This window comes from Balaenoptera ricei, chromosome 1, assembly GCF_028023285.1.
Source record: "Balaenoptera ricei isolate mBalRic1 chromosome 1, mBalRic1.hap2, whole genome shotgun sequence".
NCBI classification, from domain to species: domain Eukaryota; kingdom Metazoa; phylum Chordata; class Mammalia; order Artiodactyla; family Balaenopteridae; genus Balaenoptera; species Balaenoptera ricei.
Window position 1 is genome coordinate 37,853,707 of NC_082639.1, and position 27,439 is coordinate 37,881,145.

General features: G+C 38.5%; 1 protein-coding gene across 6 annotated transcripts in view; it reads right to left on the minus strand.

Annotated features, from left to right (window-relative positions):
* GPBP1L1 (GC-rich promoter binding protein 1 like 1) overlaps positions 1 to 27,439 on the minus strand; it is a 57,184-nt gene that overhangs the window by 23,395 nt on the left and 6,350 nt on the right. For 5 of the 6 annotated variants that reach the window (XM_059921676.1, XM_059921685.1, XM_059921660.1 and 2 more), the window contains exons 2-5: positions 6,598 to 7,618; positions 5,891 to 6,005; positions 3,371 to 3,500; positions 2,687 to 2,973 (exon numbers count right to left, since the gene is read on the minus strand). In XM_059921676.1, coding sequence (XP_059777659.1) covers positions 2,687 to 2,973; positions 3,371 to 3,500; positions 5,891 to 5,950 — 477 coding nt within the window. In that variant the 5' untranslated portion in view covers positions 5,951 to 6,005; positions 6,598 to 7,618. Of the gene's footprint in view, positions 1 to 2,686; positions 2,974 to 3,370; positions 3,501 to 5,890; positions 6,021 to 6,597; positions 7,619 to 27,439 lie in introns of all 6 variants that reach the window. The other variant, XM_059921669.1, reaches the window with a different exon arrangement.

Consider the following 27,439-nt stretch of genomic DNA (forward strand, 5'->3'; position numbering starts at 1 on the left):
ATAGAAAACCTACTGTAAACAATTAGGTCCTCAAATACCTTTTGTTATTTTTGACTAACTACTCTTTCTTGATACACTCCATTCTTTTTCAACCAATCACTTCTTAATCTCCCTTACTGCTATGCCACAGGTTCTGCTCTAAGCTTCCTCTCTGAATATATTACTTTCCTTGGGTGATTCTGTCCAATCATAAACCTCAACTACTATCTCTATTTCCATGTGCACACCTCTGGTTGATCTCACCCATCTCTTTGGTACCAAGACGTCTTTATCTTCTATCCTCCAATTCTGCTCCTCCTGTTTTTCCTTTTCAAATTAATTACTTATTATTCATCAATTCCCTTTGGATAAAAATCTTATTTTTGACCCTTCCTTCTCTAGTTACAATGCCATGGTTCCTATCCTTTAGATTTATCTCCAAAACAAGATCTTTAACAACCTAAATGTCTGTCAACAGGAAAATGGATAAATAAACCTAGTATATTCACACCACAGAATATTTACTATACAGCAGTGAGAAAGATACAGAGCAGGGTTTCTCAACCATGGCACTACTGACATTTTGGGCTGGTTCTTTGTTATGGGGCTGTCCTGTGCATTGCAGGAAGTTTAGCAACATCTCTGATCTCTACATACTAGATGCTAATAGCACTATCCCCAGGTCTGACAACCAAAATTTCTCTAGATATTGCCAAATGTGCTCTGAAGGAGGCAAATTTGCTCCTAGATTGAGAACCACTGATCTAGAGCCCTATGTATCAATACAGACGAATCTCAAACAATTTTAAGCAAATAAAAGAGAACTACAATATGACAGTATTCATATAAAGATCAAAATCAGGCAAAATGATATTATAGATTGTCTATGGATACATTCATATAGTAAAAATTTATCAAAACATACATGAGGATGATAAAACATTAAAATCAAAATGGTGATTACCTCTAGGGGAACATTAGGAGGATATGATTAGGGAAGCTTTAACTGTATGTATGATATCTTGCCTCTTTTGTAAAAGAATGGTCTAGAGCATACTGGGCAAAATGTCAATATTTCACAAAGCTAGGTTGTGTGCGTACTTGACTGTTTTCTCCAGACTTTTATGTACACTTAGAATATTTCATAAAAGCATAAACACAGGGCTTCCCTGGTGGTGCAGTGTTTGGGAGTCCACCTACCAATGCAGGAGACATGGGTTCGAGCCCTGTTCTGGGAAGATCCCACATGCTGCAGAGCAGCTAAGCTGGTGCACCACAACTAGTGAGTCTGCGCTCTCGAGCCCGCGAGCCACAACTACTGAAGCCCGCGCGCCTAGAGCCCGTGTTCCGCAACAAGAGAAGCCACCGCAACAAGAAGCCTGTGCACTGCAACAAAGAGTAGCCCCCACTCTCTGAAACTAGAGAAAGCCCGTGCGCAGCAACAAACACCCAACGTAGCCATAAATAAATAAATAAATTTAAAAAAAGCATAAACACAAAATAAACTTGCCCTTAATGACCTTGTTCAGGTTTGATGTGACAGCAAACTTCCCTTCAGATCACTTAGCAGGTGGATAATGCTGCCTTAACATTTTTCTTTCCATTGTCAATTTCCCACTGCGAATGCCACAGAACTGATAACTTATAAGTTTACTGAATAAATAATCCATGTTATAATTTAGTGTTGTAGTCATTTTTGGACTACTGAGTACTTAGGACATTCTGGACAAATATTTAATATATTGGTGTATTACAGACTTTTCCATGAATAAAGTTTTAAAGGATAGGCACTTGGGGATAGGAATTTACTTTGATAAATGACATTTAAATTAAGAGCCGCCAGGTCATTTGCTAGACTTGGGAGAAGAGGGGCTGATGCCTGATTTTACTCTTTAGTTGGCTTTGATAACATAAAATGGCTGTCATAAAAGTGATTGGCTTATCTAATGTGCTACTTAAAAATAACGAGTTGCACTACCTAATAGGACTGCCACTAGCCACGTGTGGTTGCCGGGCACTTGGAACGTGTGCCGTCTGTATTAAGATGTGCTACAATTATAAAATGCACAAAGGATTTTGAAGATGTAGTACAACAAATAATGTTAATTATCTCATTAACTTGAAGATAATGACTACAGGTTAAAATAATAATAATTTGGACATATTTGGTTAAGTAAAATGTATTATTAAACTTTTTTAAGGTGCACAACAACTCTACTTTTGGTTTAGAGGTCAAAAGGCATATAATTCAACACACAATAGCATCAAGTTTTACTGAATGTACAGGCAACAGCTAAAATACTCCTAACTGCATGTTTCTGAACTTACCACAATTGTTTTATATAAGAGGGCAAAATCAAGACAAAAAACCCCCTCTTATGATAGTTGGAGAAAGCAATTTAACATTCAAGAATACAGTTTTACATAAATATATCTGAATACCGAACCTTATAAAGCTTAAAGAAAAATAAGAATTCCAAAGGCAAAAAGATGAAAAAATATGAAGATTTGCTAAAAGTTACACAGGAATTTTGGTCATCATCGTCATACTAACCAGCTCCTTCCTTGTCTTTCCTAAAAACACTAAAAGTCTAAACTCAGGGACTCCCTTTTTAGTACTTTCTGAAACGTTCTCATTACTAACACAGTTTTATATATAAGAATCATTTGTCAGGTTTTAGGTATACAACTAAATCTTCATACTTACAAAGTCGTCTTCTTCAAACTGCAACTTTTCCACCTTATCATCTTTCTTCTCTTCCCTAATCTCTGTAGGTGGCTTTTCCTGAAAGGCACAGCCTTTCCGGGAGTGGAAGCTGCCATTCCAGTGGCGATGGTTCCCTGTGCCACCCCCACTACGCTGGCTCATGCCATCATGACCTCGGGAAGAGCCGTGCCAACCAGATAGGCTCCCTGTGATTCCAGCATATGCTCCCTTAGAGACACCAGAGTCCACGGAATCGTGCCGGAACAGGGAGGGCTGGTGCCAGGAATCTGAAATAGTAAGGAAAAGTAACACACTAGAGTCTTTGCTTCCTGAAAATTCAGAAACAACTGGGCCAGATGCTTCCTGATATAATTTAAGGTATTGCCAAAGCCTTTCGGGGGACCTTTTTAATAAAAGAGTAAGTCCACGTACAAAAAAGGCACAAGGTACAACTTTTTGTTTTAATGTAATTTCTATATGAGTTCTTCAACTGAATAAATGACTTAAGAGAACCTAAGAATGTTAGACTTAGAAAGCCAATATAGTTGAGTAATGACTACAGGAGGACCTAATTGAGTGTTATGTTTACAAAAGATCATTATTCCAAGATTATGGACATGCACCCTCAGCTTGGGCTTGCTCTGAGTAGCTTATATAGAGTCATGGAAGTTGGGTATGTCTTACCTCCTGTCGTTCGTAGAGGTCCATTGTTAAAAAAGCCATCAGAGGAATTATGTCGACGACGGCTTACTCCAAATCTACCATCTCCTCGGGGCAGGTGCTCTCCGTGTTTTTCGAAGGTGGCTGTAGGTGACTGAGATGATAAAGTACAGAGAAGCAAACAGGTAAGTACATATCAGTCTCTTTCAGCATCTTAAGTTTTGCATCGGGTTTTTAGAAAACAGGTAATATTGATGGCAGAAGCCCCTATTTTGAGCATATGGGACACAGTTAAGGGTACTGCAGTCCTCTGAGTTAGAGAAGCCCTATGTTACATAGTCAATCATTAACTGAATTAATAGGGAGAAAAAGCAGCTACTTCAATTATTTGCATGAAAGAGGGGAAAAAAACCCTGTCAATCTCCAAAAGAATAAGCTCCAAACCTTTACACTTAAAAATGTTGTTAATCTTGAAAGGAAAAGCAAGATGCTTGCTCTAAATAGATTTATTATTTGTATAAATTACTCTTGAACTGAAGAGAAAGGAACAGTTAAATCCCACCTTGGCAGGCCATTAACAACCCCACAGGAGTTTTTATAGTTTTATAAAACACTTATTTCCAAACATTAATACTCATAACAAGACTATAATTTGGCATCATCCCTATTTTACTATTTCCATATGAGGAAAGAGGTCAGGGAGAATAAGTCTCTGAGGTTACACAACTAAAAAGCAGCACTTTGAGAAACACTATTATAGATGAATTCTGATGTCCCTTCCTATTCCAAATAGTTGCATTCTATAACAGTCTTTAGTCTCATATGATAGAAACCAAAGTCTGAAAAAACCATGAAAAGTATGGATACATTTGACAAGGGCTTACAGGAGAACTATAGGTTGGGGCAGAGACATCTTCACATCTATTTCCTTATTATTAATAACCTCACCAACATGTGGTCTGTCAGTCTTTTTTATTTCAGCCATTCTAGTGGGTTACAAAGATTTTCTTCTTTCTTCTGAAAGTTTTATGGATTTCAGCTCTTTAATTTAGGTTATAATCCATTTCAAGTTAATTTTTATGTATGATATGAAGTAAAGGTTGAGGCTCTCCCTCCCACCCCCACATAGGTACCCAGTTCTAGAACCACTTGTTAAAAAGACTATCACTTCTGCATTGAATTACCTTGGCACTTTGGTCAAAAATCGACTGACTATATGTATAGGACTATTTTTGAATTGTCTATCCTATTCCATTGCTTTATCTGTCTATCCTTATGCTAATACCACACAAATTTGCTTATTGTAAAATGGAAATATTTAAATCATATTTTCTAATTCTTTTTACTGAGTTCATTGTGCTAAATCAATTGTTCACTGTGCTAAATCAATTATCCTTTGCAGGTATAAGATGTGCATACTTTTTTTTTTTTTTTAAAAGATTTATTGATTGACTGAGTGATTGCTATGTTGGGTCTTCATTTCTGTGCTAGGGCCTTCTCTAGTTGTGGCAAGCAGGGGCCACTCTTCACCGTGGTGCGCGGGCCTCACACCACCGCGGCCTCTCTTGTTGCAGAGCACAGGCTCCAGACGCGCAGGCTCAGCAATTGTGGCTCACGGGCCTAGCTGCTCCACGGCACGCGGGATCCTCCCAGACCAGGGCTCGAACCCACGTCCCCTGCATTGGCAGGCAGACTCTCAACCACTGCGCCACCAGGGAAGCCCCAAGATGTGCATACTTTTAAACGCTTTCCTAGGATCCCACACTGAATCCCTCAGGCCCACCACCCCCAACGCTTGGGTCAGATTATGTCAATTATGAGATTTGGGGAATTTCACAAGGGCAATTCAAAATGAAGATTAGAGCAAAGGGTTGTGGGTCTAGACAGACCAGGAACATCTTCCCAAAATACACATCTAAAAATAGGGAAGGTATGCTCTTTTTTCTGAGACTACCTATCAACTTTCTCCCTCCTCTATTAGTTGGCAAAATGGGAAGCAGTTTTAAGTTTACTAGCTTCCCAAAGGTTTCCTTTATCAATAATATATTCCATTTGTCTTTATCCTTAATGCAACATACATTTTCCCTGAAATCATTAAGTAGATTATTGTCTCTAAAAAAGAATTTCTAGGATTTAATCTGAGAGCCATGTAGTAGTCAGTCAATCACTGTCTATCTTTTTTCCTACTCATCTACTACTACTTTAGACAAATGTGCATTCATCCTGAAGATCCATTTCCCCCCAAACTGAAGTGTTCCCGCAGCTAATATATGAAGTCTTAAGTGTGCCACACGATGAGAAAAGCTTAACATGTAATGAAATAAACAGGACACCTGGCAGTAGCAGGGTACACACTGACTTGCACTGCCTAATTATTTATACCCTATTAAAAGAAAGATAGTTAAGTTTATTGAAAATGTATGTAAAATCCCCAGGCAAGGCTGAATACACAAGAAAACAACTAGACTGTAAAACAGAGGCCACAGACAAGACGGGGATGAAAAGAACTGGTATTTGGATAATTACTAGAATGGAGAACAGTACCTTAGCTGACTGTGGTGTTGAGAAATTTAGCCAAGCAGGAACAAAGTCATGCTGCGCCATTTAGGTCCAGTGTCTCTTTTCAACAAGGTGAGGCATCCAACCTCATGGCCAGGATCTGAAAATGAGAAAACTGAAATCACTTATTCTTGCAAGAACCTGATATCAAGAGTCTGTGATTACTTTAAGGTCCCCCTTTTACAGAAAGACTTGCTCTCTGAGCCTTTCTAGAGTACTCATCAGGCCCCATACATCAGAGAAGTTCTAAACAAAAACAACAGTCTGTGAATATATAACCATGAAAAACACAAACAGAAAAGTGGGTCACAGACCTGGAAGGTTATATGACAGAAGCTAATGAATTCTTGTGTTATAGCAGAAGAACCTTAAGAATAAACAACTATTTAAAACTACAGATACTTATGAAAAAAGATTAATCTGCTTCAGGTAACTTCAGGCAAAAGCAGCAGAAAAGATCTTCCTAGATAGAGAAGGAGGATACAGCCTCTCAAGAGTTTTTCTATTTAGTTCACATTAATTTCTTCAAACATCAGTTAGAATCAGTTTTCCTGAGAGATCCATCTGTTGGTGTCTCCAAACCACCCCACTGATAGTCTCCAAAGTATAATACATAAGAAAGCAGTAAATATTTTCCATGATACATATACATACACAGTCTTCTTCCAAGTTAGACATAGGAGAATACTCACCCCAGAGCGTAACCTCTGTGGTCCTGTTTCCTGAACTCCTTGAGTCTGCCAGCTGGATTTCCACGAGGTTCTCTTGTTAAAAGGGTACTTAAAATTAGGCTGGCCGGCAGCACACCTTATGATGAAGCACAAAGAAGCCAGGCTCTGTGTGGATCAATTTCTCAGTCCCCTCAACTGCTCATCTTAAACTATCTAGATCCTGACACGTTTCCAAAAGGGGAAAGGGGAAAGGGGAAGGGGGAGGGGAATATAAAAAGTATTTGTTACATTTAAAAATAGGGGGAAGGGGAAGGAGCTATATCAATGTTCACCTCATTCAACTTCCTTGAGTGATGGCCCTATGATGTTGCTTAAATAGATAATACATGGACATTTGCACATTGAATGCAAACACTGTTCACAAAAAGGTCATAGCTTAGAAAGACAGATGGACTTTTGTTTGGGCAAATAATGTCATTGAAGTGATAGATCAAAAATAAAACACTGAAGAGCTATAAAAGATCTTCTGAGTAGTCAACTCTAGTAGCAAAACATCCACATTACCAAGCCCTTAATTTACAAATCTCATTATTCTTACACAGCTGCTAAAAATAGTGTGCAGGTATGTATTTATACTTGACTTATCCTTCAAAATCTAAGGACATAAGAAACCTGTTTAAAAACAAAAAAAATCAGACAGGAACTTGATATGCTTTTCCCTCCGAAGAATAGCAGCTCTCAAGGCAAATTTCTTGGTATAAAGCTCTCAAATGTTTCTTCTATTTCTTTGGTCTTCACTACTTATAAATTCACAGCAAAATTAAAATAAGTAGAAAGATAGGGCTTAAGGAACAGTCATGGAGAAAGTTCCAAAGTAAGGTTTTCTTCTCTTCAGTTTTCTGTATTTCACTCGTTCTGCCCCTTCTTGAAGCCTAAACTGAGTTAATGGAAGGTAATAAGAATCTTCTGCTTCAGTAAAGAAGTCACTTTGCATCCATGTCCATCGTTATTCAATCATTTTAAAGGCCACAGGAATCTATCACTATAAATGAAAAAACAAAACAACATATATCACAAGAAGCAAAATTACTATATATAAATGCTAAAGTGAGACATGGTCAAATGATCGATCTTGGAGACAAAGGTCTAGGAGACAAAACTCTTAAGTTCAATTTAGACATTAATTTAATGTGTCACCAACTATAGCAACAACATAACTGGCTAAAATAATTTTAAAGATTTTTAAAGGATTTTAAAAAGTCATCTGAAAAAATATACTTTTTAAATAACAATTTCTCCAGTTAGCTATCAAAGGTAATTCAGACATGTAAATTAGAGTCTGTTAGATTTTCTCTCATATATGGAATAGCTTGCCATAAGTGGGCAAAGAGTCATAACTTACTGGTTTATTACCACAGTCAACTATCTAATTGTTTAGTACTAACCACAGCCAGATGCTTAAAAACAAGACATCCGTCATAGCATTCCTCATGTATTTACATATTTTTAGATACCTACTTATCAATTAAGAGACTTAAGTGCTTATGCTCTGACTTAAAATATGCAGTAAGAGATGACACAAATACTTCTTTGGCAAATTCCCAACATTGTTCCAAAGGCTAGGAAGTTTTCTTTCTTTCTTTTTTGTAATAGATTTTTAAAAAAATATTTATTTATTTGGCTGCATCAGGTCTTAGTTGCTGCACGCAGGATCTTCACTGCGGCATGTGGGATCTTTCGTTGCAGTGTGCGGGCTCTTCGCTGTGGCGCACCGGCTCCAGAGCGGGCTCAGTAGTTGCAGCACACAGGATTAGTTGCCCCGTGGCATGTGGGATCTTAGTTCCCCGACCAGGGATCAAACCTGTGTCCCCTGCATTGGAAGGCGGATTCTTAACCACTGGACCACCAGGGAAGTCCCTAGAAAGTTTTCTGATATGAGAGAATGCTTGCATCTGTGGGCAATTCTGGTGTACACTGGTAAATTCTAGTTTACAGAGTATTTCTCATATAATTAATTCATGTTTAAGAAATACTAAATTCAGAATAGTAAATACCTCTTTGGGGAAACAATGGGAAAGGAATCAAAAAAAAGTTCCGGAGGGCTTCAATTGTATCTGTAATACCTTATTAAGCTGAATGATGGGTATATGACTATTCACTTGTTCTCTACATTTTTTTATATACTTATAATACATACATATATATATATACATATCAACCATGCAGAGTATATATATTCCTTCAGCGCACATGGAATAGTTTTAAAAACTGACCTTATACTAGTTAAAAGAAATCTCAATTAGTTCCAAAGAAGAAAACAGTCTATGTTCTCTAACTATGCTATGTTAAATCAGGAAACGACTTTCTCTTGCAGTGCCCGCTCTCCTTCCCCTTCTTGAAGAAATCCTGTCCAAAGCCACTAGGTGAGGTCAGGCAAGGTAAAGTCCTCAAAGGGGGAGCTCAAGGCCAGAGCAGGGTGCTGGGGCATAACCAGGGTGCCTACACGGGGTGGAAGGACAGCGAAATGTGTGTATGGCAGCAGTCCTGTGTGGGATGTCAGTCCTCATTAGGCAATGTAAGGTGAGTGTCCCAGTATGAGGGCAGCCCAATGCAGAGTGTGAGAGCCTCAAGTGGAATGAGGAGGACACCCTGGCAGAGGGACACAGCCAAATAGGTTGAGGGCTTCCACGCAGCAAGGTGCCTTGCACAGTTGTTACAACTTAGATGTGGTTAGGAAGGAACACATGCAAGGGAAGAGGTGATAAATGGAGGCTGGTTACATACTGGGATTTGATCAAAAAGTAAGAAATATTAAGGAAAAATGGGAGTCAGATTTCTTACTATGAGAGAAATGATACACTGATAAAGAAAAATTCAAAATCCTTAAACAGAATGACAAAAACCCCTATGAATAAATTTGCACTGTAACAGCTACAGCAATACTTAATAGAAAATAAGCTTTAAAAACTTAAAAAAAAAAAAGACTAAAACCAAACTGATCTTTATTGCTCTTTTCCCAACATTTTTATTATGATGGGAAGAGAGCAACAAAGCAAATCTAAAGAAACAGAAAGGAGAGAAGCAAGAAAAGGTCAGAAAAAATAGAGATGTTTAAAAACGATAATTCTTTTGAAAAAGATTAATAAGAAACAAACTCACGGGACTCCCCTGGTGGCGCAGTGGTTAAGAATCCACCTGCCAACGCAGGGGACACGGGTTTGATCCCTGGTCCGGGAAGATCCCACATGCCGCGGAGCAACTAAGCCCGTGCGCCACAAGTACTGAGCCTGTGCTCTAGAGCCCACGAGCCACAACTACTGAAGCCCGCGCGCCTAGAGCCCGTGCTCTGCAACAAGAGAAGCTATCGCAATGAAAAGCCCCAGAACAGCAACAAAGAGTAGCCCCTGCTTGCCACAACTAGAGAAAGCCCATGCACAGCAACGAAGACCCAACGCAGCCATAAATAAATAAATACATAAATAATAAAAAACTTATATATATATATATATATATATAAATATAAACAAAACACTGGTTTCACAGGCACTACTAGTCTCTTCCACCCTCTACCTCAGCCTCTACTCTTGGCTGCTAGATTTCTCTTCCAGAGTCCAGGTTCAAATTATATCACTATCCTGCTCAGAAGTTTTCTGGCTTCCTACAGAATAGGATTTAAGTTTCTTGTTCTGATAGTCAAGAAATAAGCTTTTCCCCACAAGTAAACTCCCTCTCTGAAATCCTCAAGGTACCTTAATTGTGCCTTCAAATTAAGTGTTAAGGAGCACTTAACACTTGCTCCTTCCAGGACAGTTATAAATGTTGATTCTAACTCCCAGCAGGCCCCAAGCCTGTTGCTTCTAGAAAATCTTGCCTTGCCCTTCTTTGAAATTCACATAGCATCTAGCATGGTGCCTTGCACTCAGTAAGGATTCAAAGGTTTAATGAACTAATTTTTACAAATTATGATAAAGCAAGAATGCAGAGAAACTGTAACCCTCATACATTGCTGGTAGAAATATAAAATGGTGCAGATGCTGTGGAAAACAGTTGGTGGTTCCTCAAAAAGTTAAACACAGAGTTAGCATACGATCTAACATTTCTATTCCTAGGTATACAGCCAAGAGAAATGAAAACACATGTAAGTGAATGTTCACAGCAGCTTTATTCACAATAGCCACAAGAAGAAGCAACTCAAATGCCCATCAACAGATGAACAGATAAGCAAAATACGGTATATCCATACAATAGAATATTATTCAGCTATAAAAAGGAATGAAGTACTGATACATGCTACAACAAGGATGACCCTTGGAAGCATTAAGCTAAGTGAAAGATGCCAAATATACAAAACAACACATATTACATGATTCCATTTATATGAAATATCCAACCCATAGAGAATAGATTAGGGGTTGGGGGGAAGTGTGGCTGCTTAATGCATTCGAGGTTTATGTTTGGGATAATGAAAAAGTTCTGGACAGTGATGATGGTTGCATAACACTGTGAGTGTACTTAATGCCACCAAACTGTACACTTAAAAATGGTTACAGTGGTAAATCTTATATGTATTTTGCTACAATTAAAAACAGTATTATAAAGCAGTTGTTAAGTCAATATAAACAGTCAATATTAAATATAAACAATGTTCTACATCATCCATTCTTTTTCAGGTTTTATCTAAGTGCTTTTGCTCTCTCCCTGCACATGTGTATCAGAACTGCCTATCTGAATACTTGATCCAACCATTCATTCATAAACATCTGTCAAGTATCTTAGCTTTACAAATCCTATGACTTCCTGGCTACTCCACATATACCCAGCAATCTACAAGATACTTCACAACATGGTCCAGTTTTTTTTTTAAAATTTTTTTTAAGTACATTTTTTTTTAAATTAATTAATTTATTTTTGGCTGTGTTGGGTCTTCGCTTCTGTGCGAGGGCTCTCTCGAGTTGTGGCAAGTGGGGGCCACTCTTCATCACAGTGCGCGGGCCTCTCACTATCACGGCCTCTCTTGTTGCGGAGTGCAGGCTCAGTAGTTGTGGCTCACGGGCCCAGTCGCTCCGCGGCATGTGGGATCTTCCCAGACCAGGGCTCGAACCTGTGTCCCCTGCATTGGCAGGCAGATTCTCAACCACTGCGCCACCAGGGAAGCCCCCATGGTCTAGTTTTATACCTTGTAATTAAGCTGCTAGAGAGGATGTCCCTGCCAGGGACCTTACCTCAATCTCCTCTACTTCAGGCTCCCATTACCACTCCACATGTGTTCATGATCTCATTAACTTTCATTTTCTCCACAGTCCAATGGTGTCACCAGCTACTACTCCTGGTAACTCCAACCTCTATCTACACTGGTTTCACTCAATTAACAAAAAAACCACACCCACTTCTCCTCTGACTTAAAACAAAACCCCTTCCTCAAGTCTGAATATCCTTCTAGGTATTTCGGTTCATTTCCTTTCAGCTTTTTTTTTTTTTTTACAATTAGTTTTTTTTTATTTATTTATTTTCAATTTTTGGCTGCCTTGGGTCTTTGTTGTTGTGCGCGGGCTTTCTCTAGTTGTGGCGAGCGGGGGCTACTCTTCATTGCGGTGTGCAGGCTTCTCATTGCGGTGGCTTCTTTTGTTGTGGAGCACAGGCTCTAGGTGTGCGGCCTCAGTAGTTGTGGCACGCGAGCTCAGTAGTTGTGGCTCACGGGCTCTAGAGCACAGCCTCAGTAGTTGTGGCACACGGGCTTAGCTGCTTCATGGCATGTTGGATCTTCCCGTACCAGGGCTCGAACCCATATGCCCTGCATTGGCAGGCGGATTCTTAACCACTGTACCACCAGGGAAGTCCCCCTCCCTTCAGTCTTAACAAAACTTCCACAGAGAGCAGTGTACTCCTAGTGTCTTCATTTTCTCACTCCCCCATTAATTTCTCAATCCACAGCAAATTTAATTTCCTCCCACAACTCCAAAGAACACTGATCTGTCCTTTTAATTCCAAAATTTGATGGGTAACTCCCAGGTTCTTTCCCTCTAAAATGAAAGTTGTGCTACTTCACATGTTGAAGATTAATAAACCAACAAATATAAAAACGAACACATTACTATTTTATTGATTCTTAATCAAAGAGTGGGTAAAACAATACAAAGCCAGATGGGTTATTTAGTCCTATTCTGGGAGAATTCTTAATTAAAACACTGATCTGTGCAACTCCTAACATACATTTTATCCTTCCTTCCTTCCTCCCACTGACACTGGGTTAGCCCTCCATTTCAGAGATTAAAAAAAAGCTGAGGCAGGCTATAATATGTTAAGGGACTTATCCAAGGTAACACATCTAATAAGCAGCTGGGTGAGGCCTGGAACACAAGTTTTCTTCACTGCTTTCTGAATTACACTGTGGTTGTTACTCTCTAGTCATGAAATGATTCCAATAGTTAGAAAAGTAGAACAAATTCCTTAAAATTTTATGGAGCAAGAAACTGAAGAGGGATGTTAATTTACACACACATTTTTTTTTTTTTTTGCCTTTCTTTTTGTATTTCTCTCATTATTTGTTTATCTGTATTAGCCAAGACTGGCTGGCTTCCAGGCAAAACTGAAAGACTTGAAAAATTAAACCCTTCTGTGGTAAGAAAAAAAACTACAATAGAATGTGGCTAGTATGTACATGGTTCCTGATCTTAATAAAACTGCAATCTCATGTCCTTAGCCATGACAATACCTTAAAGAACATGACCATAAATCCAACTCCATCATAGGGAAAAATAATTCAGAACATGTACTGCTGAGCCATGAAGTTCCAAGGAGCTGTCATATCCACAGCTAGCCAAGGGAAAGAATGCAAAGAAGCCACAAGAGGTTCTTTCTGCAAAACGTTATCAGGCTTATACCAACTGATCTTGGCTAAAAGGGGTAAGTGGACATAGAGTTTGAAAGGAACTTCCCTACCTTCTACTTCCATATGCTCGCTTCTCTGAAACTGATCTGCATAAGAAGGCACCTGCGGTCAAGACATCGTGTTAATTCTTCTTTCCCATGGATGGGTTCATAAGTGCCCTTCTCCTTCTCTCCCATCTTACTGTGGTGTGCTACCCCAAGTGGATTAAGAAGAAAAATTACAAGTCTTTTCATTCATGTCGGAGTGTTCTCATTATAGAATGTGGTGACAGGAGTGATGACAATTTTTGTTTAACAACCTCACTTTCTGGTCCCCTTACTAACATCAAAGAATACTTCTGTAAGCAAGTATGATGACAGCACAGAGGATGTGCGTAAGGTACAGAGCATTATTTCACCTAGGTGACAGAATCATAGCAATGTTCCTGGTAAAGCATTTTGGGAGATACCAATCTATTGTGAAGCTCAGTGAGGACTCATTCACTTGTGCCTAAGATCATGTCCTAGCTGCATTAAGAATGTGTGTCCCAGCTACATGCTTTGCACGATTCCAAGCTGTTGAGGGTGAAAAGGTCCTAAAAATTTACTTCCAAGAGAGCAACACTACATCTTTGAATACACATATGTTGGGACTTACATTCTGTTGAATAGTTATTCAAGACATGAAGAAACATTTTAATTAACTTTTGCTGAGAGATTTGATACTATAAATCCATATTCATTTGTGCACTATCATACATCAGTATTTCACTGCACATTTACTCATTCCTACCATCTACTTATATTTGATTAATTTACGAACTCTTTAAGAGTTCTACTGCTTAAAAAAAAGTTCCTAGCAAAATAAATTGCACTCTTAAAAACAGAATACCTACATCTACATATTAGGTAATACAAATGTTCTTGAAATGCAATCTAGGATATAATGGCCTAAACTTATAAACAGCAAAACAAAAACAAAACAAACAAAAAAACTTCTTTCAATTCAAATAATTTCTCCCTCTCAGATGTTGACATGCCATTTTAATTCTGTCAAAAGCATAACCTTCAACCATGAAATGAAATTTCTATTCCATCTACACTACACACAACAATTCAAAAGTTACCTCTAATAATGCCACTGAGGTTTGGCTCTAATATTTTTTTAAATAACCTGTGGGAAAACCCCAAAATATTCAGTGTCTAATTTTTAGCCAATCTTGTTTAATTTTGGCTCCATAAAAAAAGTGCCTTTAAATACAAGAGTAATAGATATAATTTAGTCATTTGACAAGCCTTCTTTGATAAAGGCTTTTGGCATATCGCCTATAAAGTGAGAAATTCAATGACTAGGTAACATCATCTCATAAATTAGGTAGTTTACAATCTGTGTATACCACAGAATTGAAAAAGGATGTAACCTAGTTCTCAGCTAATAGATCATAAAAATAAGTTTTGATGATGGATTGATTAATGATTTTTGGTAAGTAACTCTAAAAGGATTCAAAGAACTGAGTGGCACTGATGTAAAAAACCGTACGTAGCATTTTTGGAACTTATATCCATAAAACTGAAAAACAGGAAGTGACATGATATTGAACTATTTTCATTCTGTTAAGTAACATTTTCCTATAGCAATGATCACCTATATAATTTATTTTTAACTGTCTCCCATTGAACCAAGGCACAAGGAACAGTCTTGTATAGTTGGTACTCAATAAATATTTGCTGAATGAATGCATAAATAAATGAAGGAATTGCTGACTAATAGGTACTACATCTTCAACTTCACAAGGTAATGCCATATTGCTTTCCAATCAGGTCACCAGTTTATACCACCAGCAGTGGTTATTTTTAGATTTCCATCTGCTCCACACCCTCACAAAGTTAGGTATGGCCAGACTGGCAGTTATTCTTTGCTCTGCTGGTGGGTATAAAATGATGACTTAACGCAGTCTTTGTTTGCATCATTTAATCTATTTATCATCTCTTTGTGTTTCGTTTTTTGGTAAAACATCTATTCTTATCATTTTACCATTCTTTTGGTAGCTGATCTTCCCCTTATCTGAAGTAAGAGAATACAATAGACCCCAATCCTCTGATTATAGTGTTGCAAATATCTTTTCCAACTTCATGGCTTTTTTAAAAAAACATTTTTAATATTAATTAATTAATTAGTTTATTTTATTTAGGCTGCGCCTGGTCTTAGTTGCGGCATGAAGGATCTAGTTCCCCGACCAGGGAATCAAACCTGGGCCCTGCCCCCTGCATTGGGAGCATGGTGTTTTACCCACTGGACCACTAGGGAAGTCCCCGTCGTTTTTTTTTTTTTTTTTTGATGAACACAAGTTCTTACTTTAAATGTAGTCGATACACCTGAAACTAACACAACATTGTAAATCAACTACACTCCAATAAAATTTTTTTAAAAATGTAGTCAAAGCTGTTGATCATTTCCCTTTATGATTTTTTTTTCCCGGCTGCGTCACGTAGCATGTGGGATTTTAGTTCCCCAACCAAGGATCGAACCCGTGCCCCCTGCAGTAGAAGCGCGGCGTCTTAACCACTGGATCGCCAGGGAAGTACCTATGATGCGTATTTTTGCATCTAATATATATAAGCCTTTCTTCTCCAAGGTTCAAAGAAGTTACCTATATTATCTTCTTAGTTTTATAGTTTTGCTTTTCACATTTAAGACATCAATCAGTTGGAACTGATTTGTATCCGGTATGAGGTCCAGGTCCAATTTCATTTTTTACCGCGTGAGTAACTAATTGTCCCAAACCATTCTTTCTCCACTGATTTATAAAGCCAGCTCAGGGAGTTCCCTGGTGCCCTAGTGGTTAGGATTCCGGGCTTTCACTGCTGTGGCCCGGGTGCAATCCCTGGTCGAGGAACTGAGACCCTATAAGCCACACCCCCCCTGCCCAAAAGGCCAGCTCAATTATAAATTGTTTCTATATACGTACGGGTCTGTTTCCAGACTTCTGTTCCCTTGGTCTATTTGTCTATTCCTATGCTACAACCATGTGTGTCTTAACTAAATTATGGCTTTATAATAATATCTTGATATATAGTATGGCAAAGCCTCCCCACAAACATACACCTTAAAGGCCTTGGCTATTTTGGCACTCTGCCCGTTCATATAAAATATAAAACAAGCACGTCAAACTGGGGATAGGAGGCTGTTATGACACTGCTTGGAATACCAATGAACCAATCTAGATCAATACAGGAGAATATTTTTATGATAAATCTTCTAAATCATGAGCATGGTCAATATCCGACTTAGGTATTCTTTAACATCTTTGAATAAAGTTTAAAATATTTCTCCCTAACGACCTTACGTACCTTTTTTCGTAGGCTTACTCCTAAATACTTTATATATTTTATGCAATTGTGTTATTTCCTTTAAATGATAATACTGTTTACTATTGGTATAAATCATATCAAGCCATTTTGCTAAACTCTTAGGAATTCTACTAATTTGTAGATTCCACAAATAATGACGAAGAAACTCTTTTCGAACATGTTAACTTTTCAGTGCCTATCAGACATCTAAGTGGAGATGTTAAGTAGGCAGCCAGATATGAATCTACAGTTCATGGTAGAGGTATACACTAGAAATAGAAACTTCATTTAAATCCATGGACCTAGATGAGATCACCAAAGAAATGAATGTAGACACAGAGGAACTTTGGTGTATTATAACTTTAAAGAGAGTGTGGGGACTCAAGCTAAGCAGCAGAAATGTATTTCAAGAAAGTAGGAATGACCGGCGATATCAAAGGCCATTAAATGAGATGGAAGACTGAGAACTGACCACTGGATTTAGCAACATGGAAGTTCTCAGTGACCATGTTGGATAAGGGCAATAGTGAGAGCCTGGTTCGGGGGGTTTAAAAGGAAGGAATTGCAGACTGCAAGTACAGAAAATTCTTTTGAAGAGTGTTGCTACAGAACCAAGAAATGGGGTAGTGGCTAGAAGGAGATGTGTGGTCAAAAGAAAGAACTACTTTTGGTACACTGATGGGAATGACCCAGTAAAGAAGAAAAACCTGAAGCAGTTGATGATGCAGAAAACTGCTGAAACAATGTTCTTAAGGAGGTGAAGAGGAGAGGGATCTGATGCATCAGCAGAGATCAGCTTTCAGTAGGTTTGCACATACTTCGTTTATGGTGTCAGTTGGGAAGGCAGAGTACCTGAGTACTGCTGCAATGAGAGCTTAGAATGTCTATTCTGATTGCTTTAATCTTCTCAAAGTAAAAAGTCTTCAGCTAAGAGTAACAATGGGTAGGTGAGGGAAGGGAGGGAGTTACAGGTTTGAGGAGAGTTAGGGTACGAAATGGGAGCTGCAGTCAATGAAAAAGGAGATATCATAGTTTCCCAGCACAATAAGGGTTCACACTTGTAAGTTATCATGAATTTAAAGTGAGACTAGTCTGCAGAGTTCTGTAGTTTAAATTACTCAGTCCATCACTGTAACTCCCTCAACTCTGGCTCTTCTCTCCATGACCTGTACCCAACTCCCAAAAGTCCCACCTCAGTTAAATCCAACCGTTGCTTATACCGTTCATCACCCATGCAGCTGGTTGCAGTTGAAGAACACACAAAACCATGCTTTTAAACATTTTAGTTTTCTACAACAAAGAACCCTGACCAATATACTCTTAAAGGTTAGTAACTTATGAATCACCACCCACGATAGCGTACACTGTTTACATGTTCCTGGGCCAGTCCTATCTTAAAACCCTTCTCCTGGTTTCCATGACATTACATCATTAGAGCAGTAGTTTGCAGACTTGGACTGCATCAACTATAAAATTTCAAAATATGTTTCAAGGGCTGATACAGGTTGGCAATTTTATTTGGATAAGTAGAACATTAAAAAAAAAAAATCCTAATACTATCATTTCATACGAGAAAAGGCAATAATGCCGTAAAAGAAAATCTTGAGAAAAAGGACAACTCATGTTTGGAAGGAAGGAAGGAGGGGAAAGAGGAAAGTTGGCATCCTTATACTGATAATATTCACAAAGGGCCGGTATAATCTTTGTCAGGGAGCAACAAGAGTGGTAACCATTGCATCAAGATATCCTGGTGATCTTCTTACCCTTGATTAATTCCTTTCTGACTCTTTTCTTTGGCACTGTAAATATAACGGCTACCTAAACGCTTTGATGCAGCACTTTTGTTTCCTTGGAATCTCTTCACCATCTCATTCATTTTCAGGTCTTTAGTTATCACATGGAATTTCTACTTCAAGAAGCATTATATCATGCACATACCTATACTCAAGCATCCATCACAATGCATTATATTTACCTGTTTACATATTTATTTCCCCTATGCTTGGTAGGGGTTAAATTAATAGCAAAAGGGGTAATCTCTTACTACAGACAGGATGACCATTAAGTAATAATTTCTTTTCTTTTCTTTCTTTTTTTTTTCCCTAAATTTTATTTATTTTTGGCTGCGTTGGGTCTTCATTGCTGCACGCGGACTTTCTCTAGTTGTGGTGAGTGGGGGCTACTTTTCGTTGCGGTGCGCAGGCTTCTCATTGCGGTGGCTTCCCTTGCTGCACAGCACGGGCCCTAGAGCACGTGGGCTCAGTAGTTGTGGCACATGGGCTCTAGAGCGCAGGCTGAGTAGTTGTGGCGCATGGGCTTAGTTGCTCCGTGGCATGTGGGCTCTTCCTGGACCAGGGATCGAACCCGTGTCCCCTGCACTGGCAGGCGGATTCTTAACCACTGCACCACCAGGGAAGTCCCAAGTAATAATTTCTTTAAGAGATGTTGACAACTCTATCAATTAGTATCTCCTTTAACTGTTCCTAAGAGCTCTCCTTGAACATTCCTTATTCCTTTAACTGCAGAGTCCAAGATTATTAACTCTGGATAAATTCAGATATTCACTGGCCCTAAAATTTCCTTTCCAAATCTCATGATTTGAAAAGAATATTACTATGTCTATCACTTTCACTGCCTCTAAAGGACTGAGGAACCCTACAGTAATCTATACTCATTTCCTAACTGTGCATCAGTTTCCCTCCCAAGTCCTCAATAAGGAGAACTCCAGGGTTACTGGTGCCTTGCTTAGTTTATTTTTAACCTTCACACTGATACTTCATCACAGAAAAGAGCCCAAAGCCATATTCTACCTTGTATTTATTTTAATTTCAGGAGATTAATTTGTACCTAAGAACTTCTAAAGGCTATGAAATTTGATGTCTTTCAATGAACCAAAAGAGGACATAATATACCTTTAAGATTTCTTCCACTACAATTCTTTCTATTAAGAAAACACTTAATATTACTCTGAATCACTCATAAACTCATACATACTTTTAAAACCTGAGTAAAATTATGAGATACTATTCCACACCCACCAAACTGGCAAAAACAAATCCTGAAACTATCAAGTGCTGATAAAAATATAAAGCAACAGGGAATCCTCATATATTGCTGGTGTGAGCGTAAACTTATACAACCATTTTGGAAAACAGTTTGACAAATTACAAAGTTCAAGCTGTGAAACCGCCATGACCCACCTATCTTTCTTCTTTGTTTTCTGAATTTTTTTTAACATCTTTATTGGAGTATAATTGCTTTACAATGTTGTGTTAGTTTCTCCTGTATAACAAAGTGAATCAGCTATACGTATACATATATCCCCATATCCCCTCCCTCTTGCATCTCCCTCCCACCTTTCTTATCCCACCCCTCTAGGTGGTCACAAAGCACTGAGCTGATCACCTGAGCTGATCTCCCTGTGCTATGTGGCTGCTTCCCACTAGCTATCTATTTTACATTTGGTAGTATATATATGTCAATGTCACTCTCTCACTTTGTCCCAGCTTACCCTTCCCCATCCCCGTGTCCTCAAGTCCATTCTCTACGTCTGCATCTTTACTCCTGTCCTGCCCCTAGGTTCTTCAGAACCATTTTTTGTTTTTTAGATTCCACATATATGTGTTAGCATATGGTATTTGTTTTTCTCTTTCTGACTTACTTCACTCTGTATGACAGACTCTAGGTCCATCCACCTCACTATAAATAACTCAATTTCGTTTCTTTTTATGGCTGAGTAATATTCCATTGTATATATGCGCCACATCTTCTTTATTCATTCATCTGTTGATGGACACTTAGGTTGCTTCCATGTCCTGGCTATTGTAACTAGCGCTGCAATTACCATTGTGGTACATAACTCTTTTTGAATTATGGTTTTCTCAGGGTATATGCCCAGTAGTGGGACTGCTGTGACCCACCAATCTTAATCACACATGAAGGTAAGACAAAATATATAAGAATGTTTGCTACAGAATTGTATATAGTAGACAAAAAACTAAATTACCCAAATGTCCACCAATAGACTGATTAAACTGTGGTATATGTGTACAATGCTGTACAGCAGGAAATAATTAGAGATATGTATAAGCAAAATGGGTGACTCTCACAAAGTAGAATAAAATAGTTGTAAAAAAAGTTGTAAAAATTAAAAACTATATGATACAAGGTTTTAACAAATGAGTAACAATATTAGATAGTTTTGAGATATAGTCATATAAAACAAAATTATTAAAAAATGCAAGCGTATTATCAATACCAAATTCAGGATGAAAGACACAAAGACATGCAATTAAAAAGGAATATATAAAGGGCTTCAATTCTGCATACTACATAAGGACAAACATAGAGATTAATGGAGCAGAACCAAGAATCCAAAAATAAAACTAGTAAGTATGGCCAACTGATTTTCAACAAAGAAGCCGAGATATATCAATGGGGAAAAAATGGTCTTTCTTTTCAAAAGATGGTGCCACGATCACTGGATGTCCACTCGCAACAACAATGAATGTGGACCATATCTTACACCACACACAAAAATTAACTCCAAGTGGATCAAAGGCCTTAGTGTAAGAGCTAGAAGTAAACACAGGAGTGATTTTAGGTTAGGCAATGGTAAATTAGACTTCATCATCAAAATAAAACATTTGTGCTCCAAAGGACACCATGAAGGAAGTGAAAGGACAACCCACACTGAGAGAAAAGATCTGCACATTGTATACCTGATAAGGTAACTGTATTCAAAATAAAATCACAATGAGATATCACCTCACACCTGTTAGAATAGCTATTATCAAAAAGACAAGAAATAAGTACTGGCAAGGATGCAGAGAAAAGGGAACCCCTGTGCACTGTTGGCGTGAATGTAAATTGGTGCAGCCACTATGAAAAACAGTATGGAGGTTTCTCAAAAATTTAAAAATAGAATTAATATATAATCCAGCAATTCCACTTCAGGGTGTTTATCCAAAGCAAAGGAAAATACTAACTTGAAAAGATACATGCACTCCCACGTTCACTGAAACATTATTACAATAGCCAAGATATAGGAAGTGTCCACTGATGGATAAATGGATAAAGAAAATGTGGTGTGTATGTACACATACATACACACACACACACACACACACACACACACACACACTGGAATATTATTCAGCCATAAGAAAGAATGAATTCTTGCCATTTGCAATAATATGGATGAACCTTGAGGGTACTATGCTAAGTGAAATAAGACAGAGAAAGACAAACACCATATGATCTCATTTATACGTGCAATCTAAAAAAACACCAAGCTCATATACAGAGAAGAGAGTGGTGGTTGCCAGAGGCGGGGTGGGGTGGGCCAAATAGGTGAAGGGGGTCAAAAGGTACAAACTCCCGGTTATAAAATAAATAAGCTATGAGGATGTAAGGTGTAGCATGGTGACTACAGTTAATTATACTGTAGTGCATATTTCAAAGTTGCTGAGAGGAGATCTTAAAAGTTTTCATCACAAGAAAAAAAATTTCTGTAACTATATGGTGACAGATGTTAACAAGACTTACTGTGTTGATTATTTTGCAATATATGCTATAATTATCAAATTATTATCATATACACCTGAAACTAATAAGATGTATGTCGATTATAACTCAATTAAAAGAAAAAAAGAACCTGTACAACTCAATAATAAAAAGATAACCCAATTAAAGAGTGGGCAAAGGGACTTCCCTGGTGGTGCAGTGGTTAAGAATCCACCTGCTAATGAAGGGGACACGGGTTCAAGCCCTGGTCCAGGAAGATCCCACATGCCGCGGAGCAACAAAGCCCGTGCGTCACAGCTACTGAGCCTGCGCTCTAGAGCCCGCGAGCCACAACTACTGAAGCCCACGTGCCTAGAGCCCGCGCTCCGCAACAACAGAAGCCACCACAATGAGACGCCCGCGTACCGCAATGAAGAGTAGCCCCCGCTCACGGCAACTAGAGAAAGCCCACGTGCAGGAACGAAGACCCAACGCAGCAATAATAAATAAATAAATAAATAAATAAATGAATGAATAAAGTGGGCAAAGGAATAGACATTTCTCTCAAGATACACAAGAGACCAGTAAGTACAGGAAAAGATGCTTAACATCATCAGCCATGAGGGAAATGCAAATCAAAACCATAATAAGATACCATTTCACACCCACTAGGATGGTTATAATCAAAAGGCAGACAATAACAGGTGCTGCTGAGGATGTGGAGAAAATGACACCATCATACACTGACTACTGGTGGGAATGTATAACGATAGGGTCACTTCAGAAAATAGTTTCTTAAAAAGTTAAACAGTTAACCCTATGACCCAGCAATTCTACTCCTAGAAAGATCCAAGAAAGATGTAAACATATATCCACACAAAAACTTAGACATGAATGTTCACAGCAGCATTATTTTTTTTTATCAAATAGTGTATCATATGCATCATTCTATGACTTAGTGATTTTTTTTTTAATTTTTATTTATTTATATTTATTTTTGGCTGTGTTGGGTCCCCGCTTCCGTGAGAGGGCTTTCTCTAGTTGCGGCAAGTGGGGGCCACTCTTCATCGCGGTGCACGGGCCTCTCACCATCGCGGCCTCTCTTGTTGCAGAGCACAGGCTCCAGACGCGCAGGCTCAGTAGTAGTTGTGGCTCACGGGCCCAGTTGCTCCGCGGCATGTGGGATCTTCCCAGACCAGGGCTCGAACCCGTGTCCCCTGCATTAGCAGGCAGACTCCCAACCACTGCGCCACCAGGGAAGCCCAGCATTATTTTTTTAAAATTTATTTATTTGGCTGCACTGTGTCTTAGTTGCGGCACGCGGGATCTTCCTTGTGGCACAAGGGATCTAGTTCCCTGACCAGGGATCGAACCTGGGCCCCCTGCATTGGGAGCACGGAGTCTTAACCACTGTGCCACCAGGGAAGTCCCAGCAGCATTATTAATAACAGCTGCAAAGAGGTAACAATCCAAATGCCCATCAACTGATGAATGGAAAAACAAAATGTGGTATAACCATACAACAAAATATTATACGGCAAAAAAAAAAGTACTGAAACATACCACAACAGGTATGAACATTAAAAGCATTATGCTAAGTGAAGGAAGCCAGACACAAAAGACCACATACCGTATAATTATATTTATAGGTAATGTCCAGAATAGGCAAATCCACAGAGACAGAAAGGAGATTAGTGGCTGCCTAGGGTTGAGGAGGTGAGTGCTAACGGTTATGGAATTTCTTTTTGGGGTGATGAAAATGTTCTAAAACTAGACAGCAGCAATGGTTGTACAACTCTGTAAATAAACTAAAAAACAAAAAACAAAAAAACATTAAATTGTACATGTAAAGTGGGTGAATTTTATGTTATGTAAATTCTATCTCAATAAAGCTGTCTTTAAAAAAATTAGGCCAGTGATTGATAAGAAACTGGGAACGCAGTACAAAGTAGCACCATCCAAATTAACTTCTTGTTGCAAGGGGGGAAATCTTACTGTTTAATGTATGGACCCAGCTATCACCACCTTAATCCAAGGATCAACCTTAGCATTACTAAAGTAGGTCAACCAGGTATTATGTGCTTTATAACATGATGCAAAATGAGAGAGAGCTAGGATGTATTCTCGACAAAGTATTTAGATATAAATCCATCAAGCTTTTAGCTGTAAACTTTAGAGAAAAATACATGAACGAAAGAAACGAGCTAAGAGATACCACAAGAATGCAACTGTACAGAAGCATTCTCAGGACAACCAGTCCAGTCTCAAAGTCAGTGTCACTGAAAAATAAGTACTAAGCTAGATTAAAGAGACAAAAAGAGGGCTTCCCTGGTGGCACAGTGGTTAAGAATCCACCTGCCAATGCAGGGGACACGGGTTTGAGCCCTGGTCTGGGAAGATCCCACATGCTGTGGAGCAACTAAGCCCGTGCACCACAACTACTGAGCCTGCGCTCTAGAACCCGCGAGTCACAACTACTGAAGCCTGTGCACCTAGAGGCCATGCTCCACAACAAGAGAAGCCACCGCAATGAGAAGCCTGCGCACCTCAACGAAGAGTAGCCCCTGCTCACTGCAACTAGAGAAAGCCCGCGCGCATCAACGAAGACCCAAAGCAGCCAAAAAAAAAAAAAAGAGACATAAAGAAATTAAACAAAGTGGGATTGATTGATTGCTTCAAGGCTTGCGGGATCTTAGTGCCCCAACCAGGGATTGAGTCCGGGCCACGCAGTGAAAGCACTGAGTCCTAACCACTGGACTGCCAGGGAATTCCCAAAACAAAGTGTTATATGTGAAAAAGTCCTAGTTTAGATACTATCAACAGTTTGGATAGCCAGTGGTAACAAACATTTTTCTGGATCAGCTGGGGAAATTTGAATAATAGAACCTGCATACTAGAGGAAATGAACATGGACTGTGGGCATCACTGAGCAAAAAAAGCCAAGTTGTAAACTGATCTCATTTTAGTAAAATAAAAATAAAAACCTACACATATGTGCTTAGAGAAAGATCTGGGGAAAAAATGCACCAAAAGTTGTTAACAGTAGTGACTTCTGAATGATAGGAATGTCAGGTTTTTATTTTTGCATACCTGTACACTCTATCTACACATCACAACACTGTTTTTGTAATAATAAAAGAATTACTTAAAGACAGAATTACATGGGGAGCTTTAATAAACTAATGGTGCTCAGGCCTTACCCCAGATATATTTTAAAAGGTTGAGAACTACTGCTTTTAAGAATTGGGAGTGGATAAAAGGAAAAATTCTTCTCTAAGTTTGTCTTTAAAAAAGACACTCATGGAAGTTTTTTTACTTCATGAGTTAGATCACCCTAAACAGAGGCAGTAACTAAATCTTTTCCAAGGAGCAAATTATATTAGTCAATTTTACAAATCAGGGTCCTTGGTTGAAAAAAATAAACTGTATTTAGGTAGATTAAGCAGAAAAGGAAATTTATCAGCAGGATATTGGGAGTTCAAAAAATGAATGATTTGGCAAACCTGTAAAAATTCAAGTAAAGCTAAGCAGTCAAAACCACCAACCAAGGTCACATCACAGGAACAGTCTCTCAGGAAACTGCCCACTAGCTAGCTCTGCCACTGCCACCAGACAATAGAATTAATTCTAAACTGTCCTTGCTCCTTTGTATCTCTCTCACTCCAGATTCAAGTCCCCAGTCAAGTGTATTTGATAGGCACAGCTTGGGTCACAGCTACCAGGGGCAGAAAGTATATGTGTGCATGCATACAAGTTACGAGTTACATGTCCTTTCCAGCTTCCTCTCCCACTAAGATTCACAGAAAGGCAATATTGTTTCAAAAAACATTTTGAAAATGAATTCAGTTTCAAAAAACATTTCCTGAAGCTAATTTCACAAAGTATAAAATTTTTGAAGACTAAAATTTATAAACTTTCTCAGGTAGTTATTGCCTTTCCAATATTTTGTCATTTAAAGGGGACAAGCACCTGCTGCAACCATACCTATATACTATCCCACTAACAGAAATGGAATTTACTTAAATCACAACAGTTCCAAATAAGCATAGTATGTTACAAGAGTACATTTATCACCTGATGCAATCTGACACATTAAATTCTGGCTGTAAGATTCATATAACTAAGTGGATTAGATTTATGAAAAGTATCTGAAACTGTAAGATTTTAAAAACAGCAGAAATGTTTTTTATAGTATTTGCTCCAAAAGTCACTACTATCTGGGACTTCCCGGGCAGTCCAGTGGTTAGGACTCCATGCTCTCAATGCGGAGGGCCCGGGTTCAATCCCTGGTTAGGAAACTAAAATCCCACAAGCCGAGTGGCATGCCCACCCCCCCCACCCCCGCCCAAAAATCAAAAAGTCACTGTATCAACTACACTACAGACAAGCCATTCAAGTAGTGACAACTTTTATCAAATATCTGCAGCTATGCTGACTCTGAAAGGCTTCAATTTCCTATGAATATAAGTAAATAGGCTATTTGTCACATTTAAAAAACTATACTTTTATAATTGAAACATTTAATAGTAGTGACTACTATATTACAAAACATACGTTTTACTTCAAGCACATTTTACTTACAAGCATATCTAAAAATCTCTTCTCAAGAATAAACTGTGCTTCTAATCCAAACATTACTTTTAAGTTAGAAGAGCAGACTCTGGATCTAGTTGGCTCTGCCATGTACTAGCTGTGTGACTTTGGAGAAGTCACTTCACTTTTTTTTTTTGGATCAATTCCCATACTTTATGTAGCTGCCAACAGAAAAGTAAATCCTCTCTCCAGGAAATCAATGTCATCCAGAGCCTCTAAAATTTTCCATACACAACATTGGGCACCTCTTTTTGCTTCAAATCATTACCTGTAATTTGGAGATTGTTGGAAAGTTGATTAAATGAGTGAATATATGCAAAGTGTTAAGAATAGTGCCTGGATATTTTTCCTAGGGAAAATAAAAAAAACAAGTGTCTGGTCTATAGTGAGTACTCCATAAGTGTTACGAATAAAATGCTTATAAATAGTTGGGGGGTGGGGGGGATAAACAACAGGAAAAAAAAATGCAGTTTTGAAAAATTTTCAGACCAAATACGCTGAGGAAACTATTCACTAGTAACCAAAACAAGAAAACAAAACCACTACA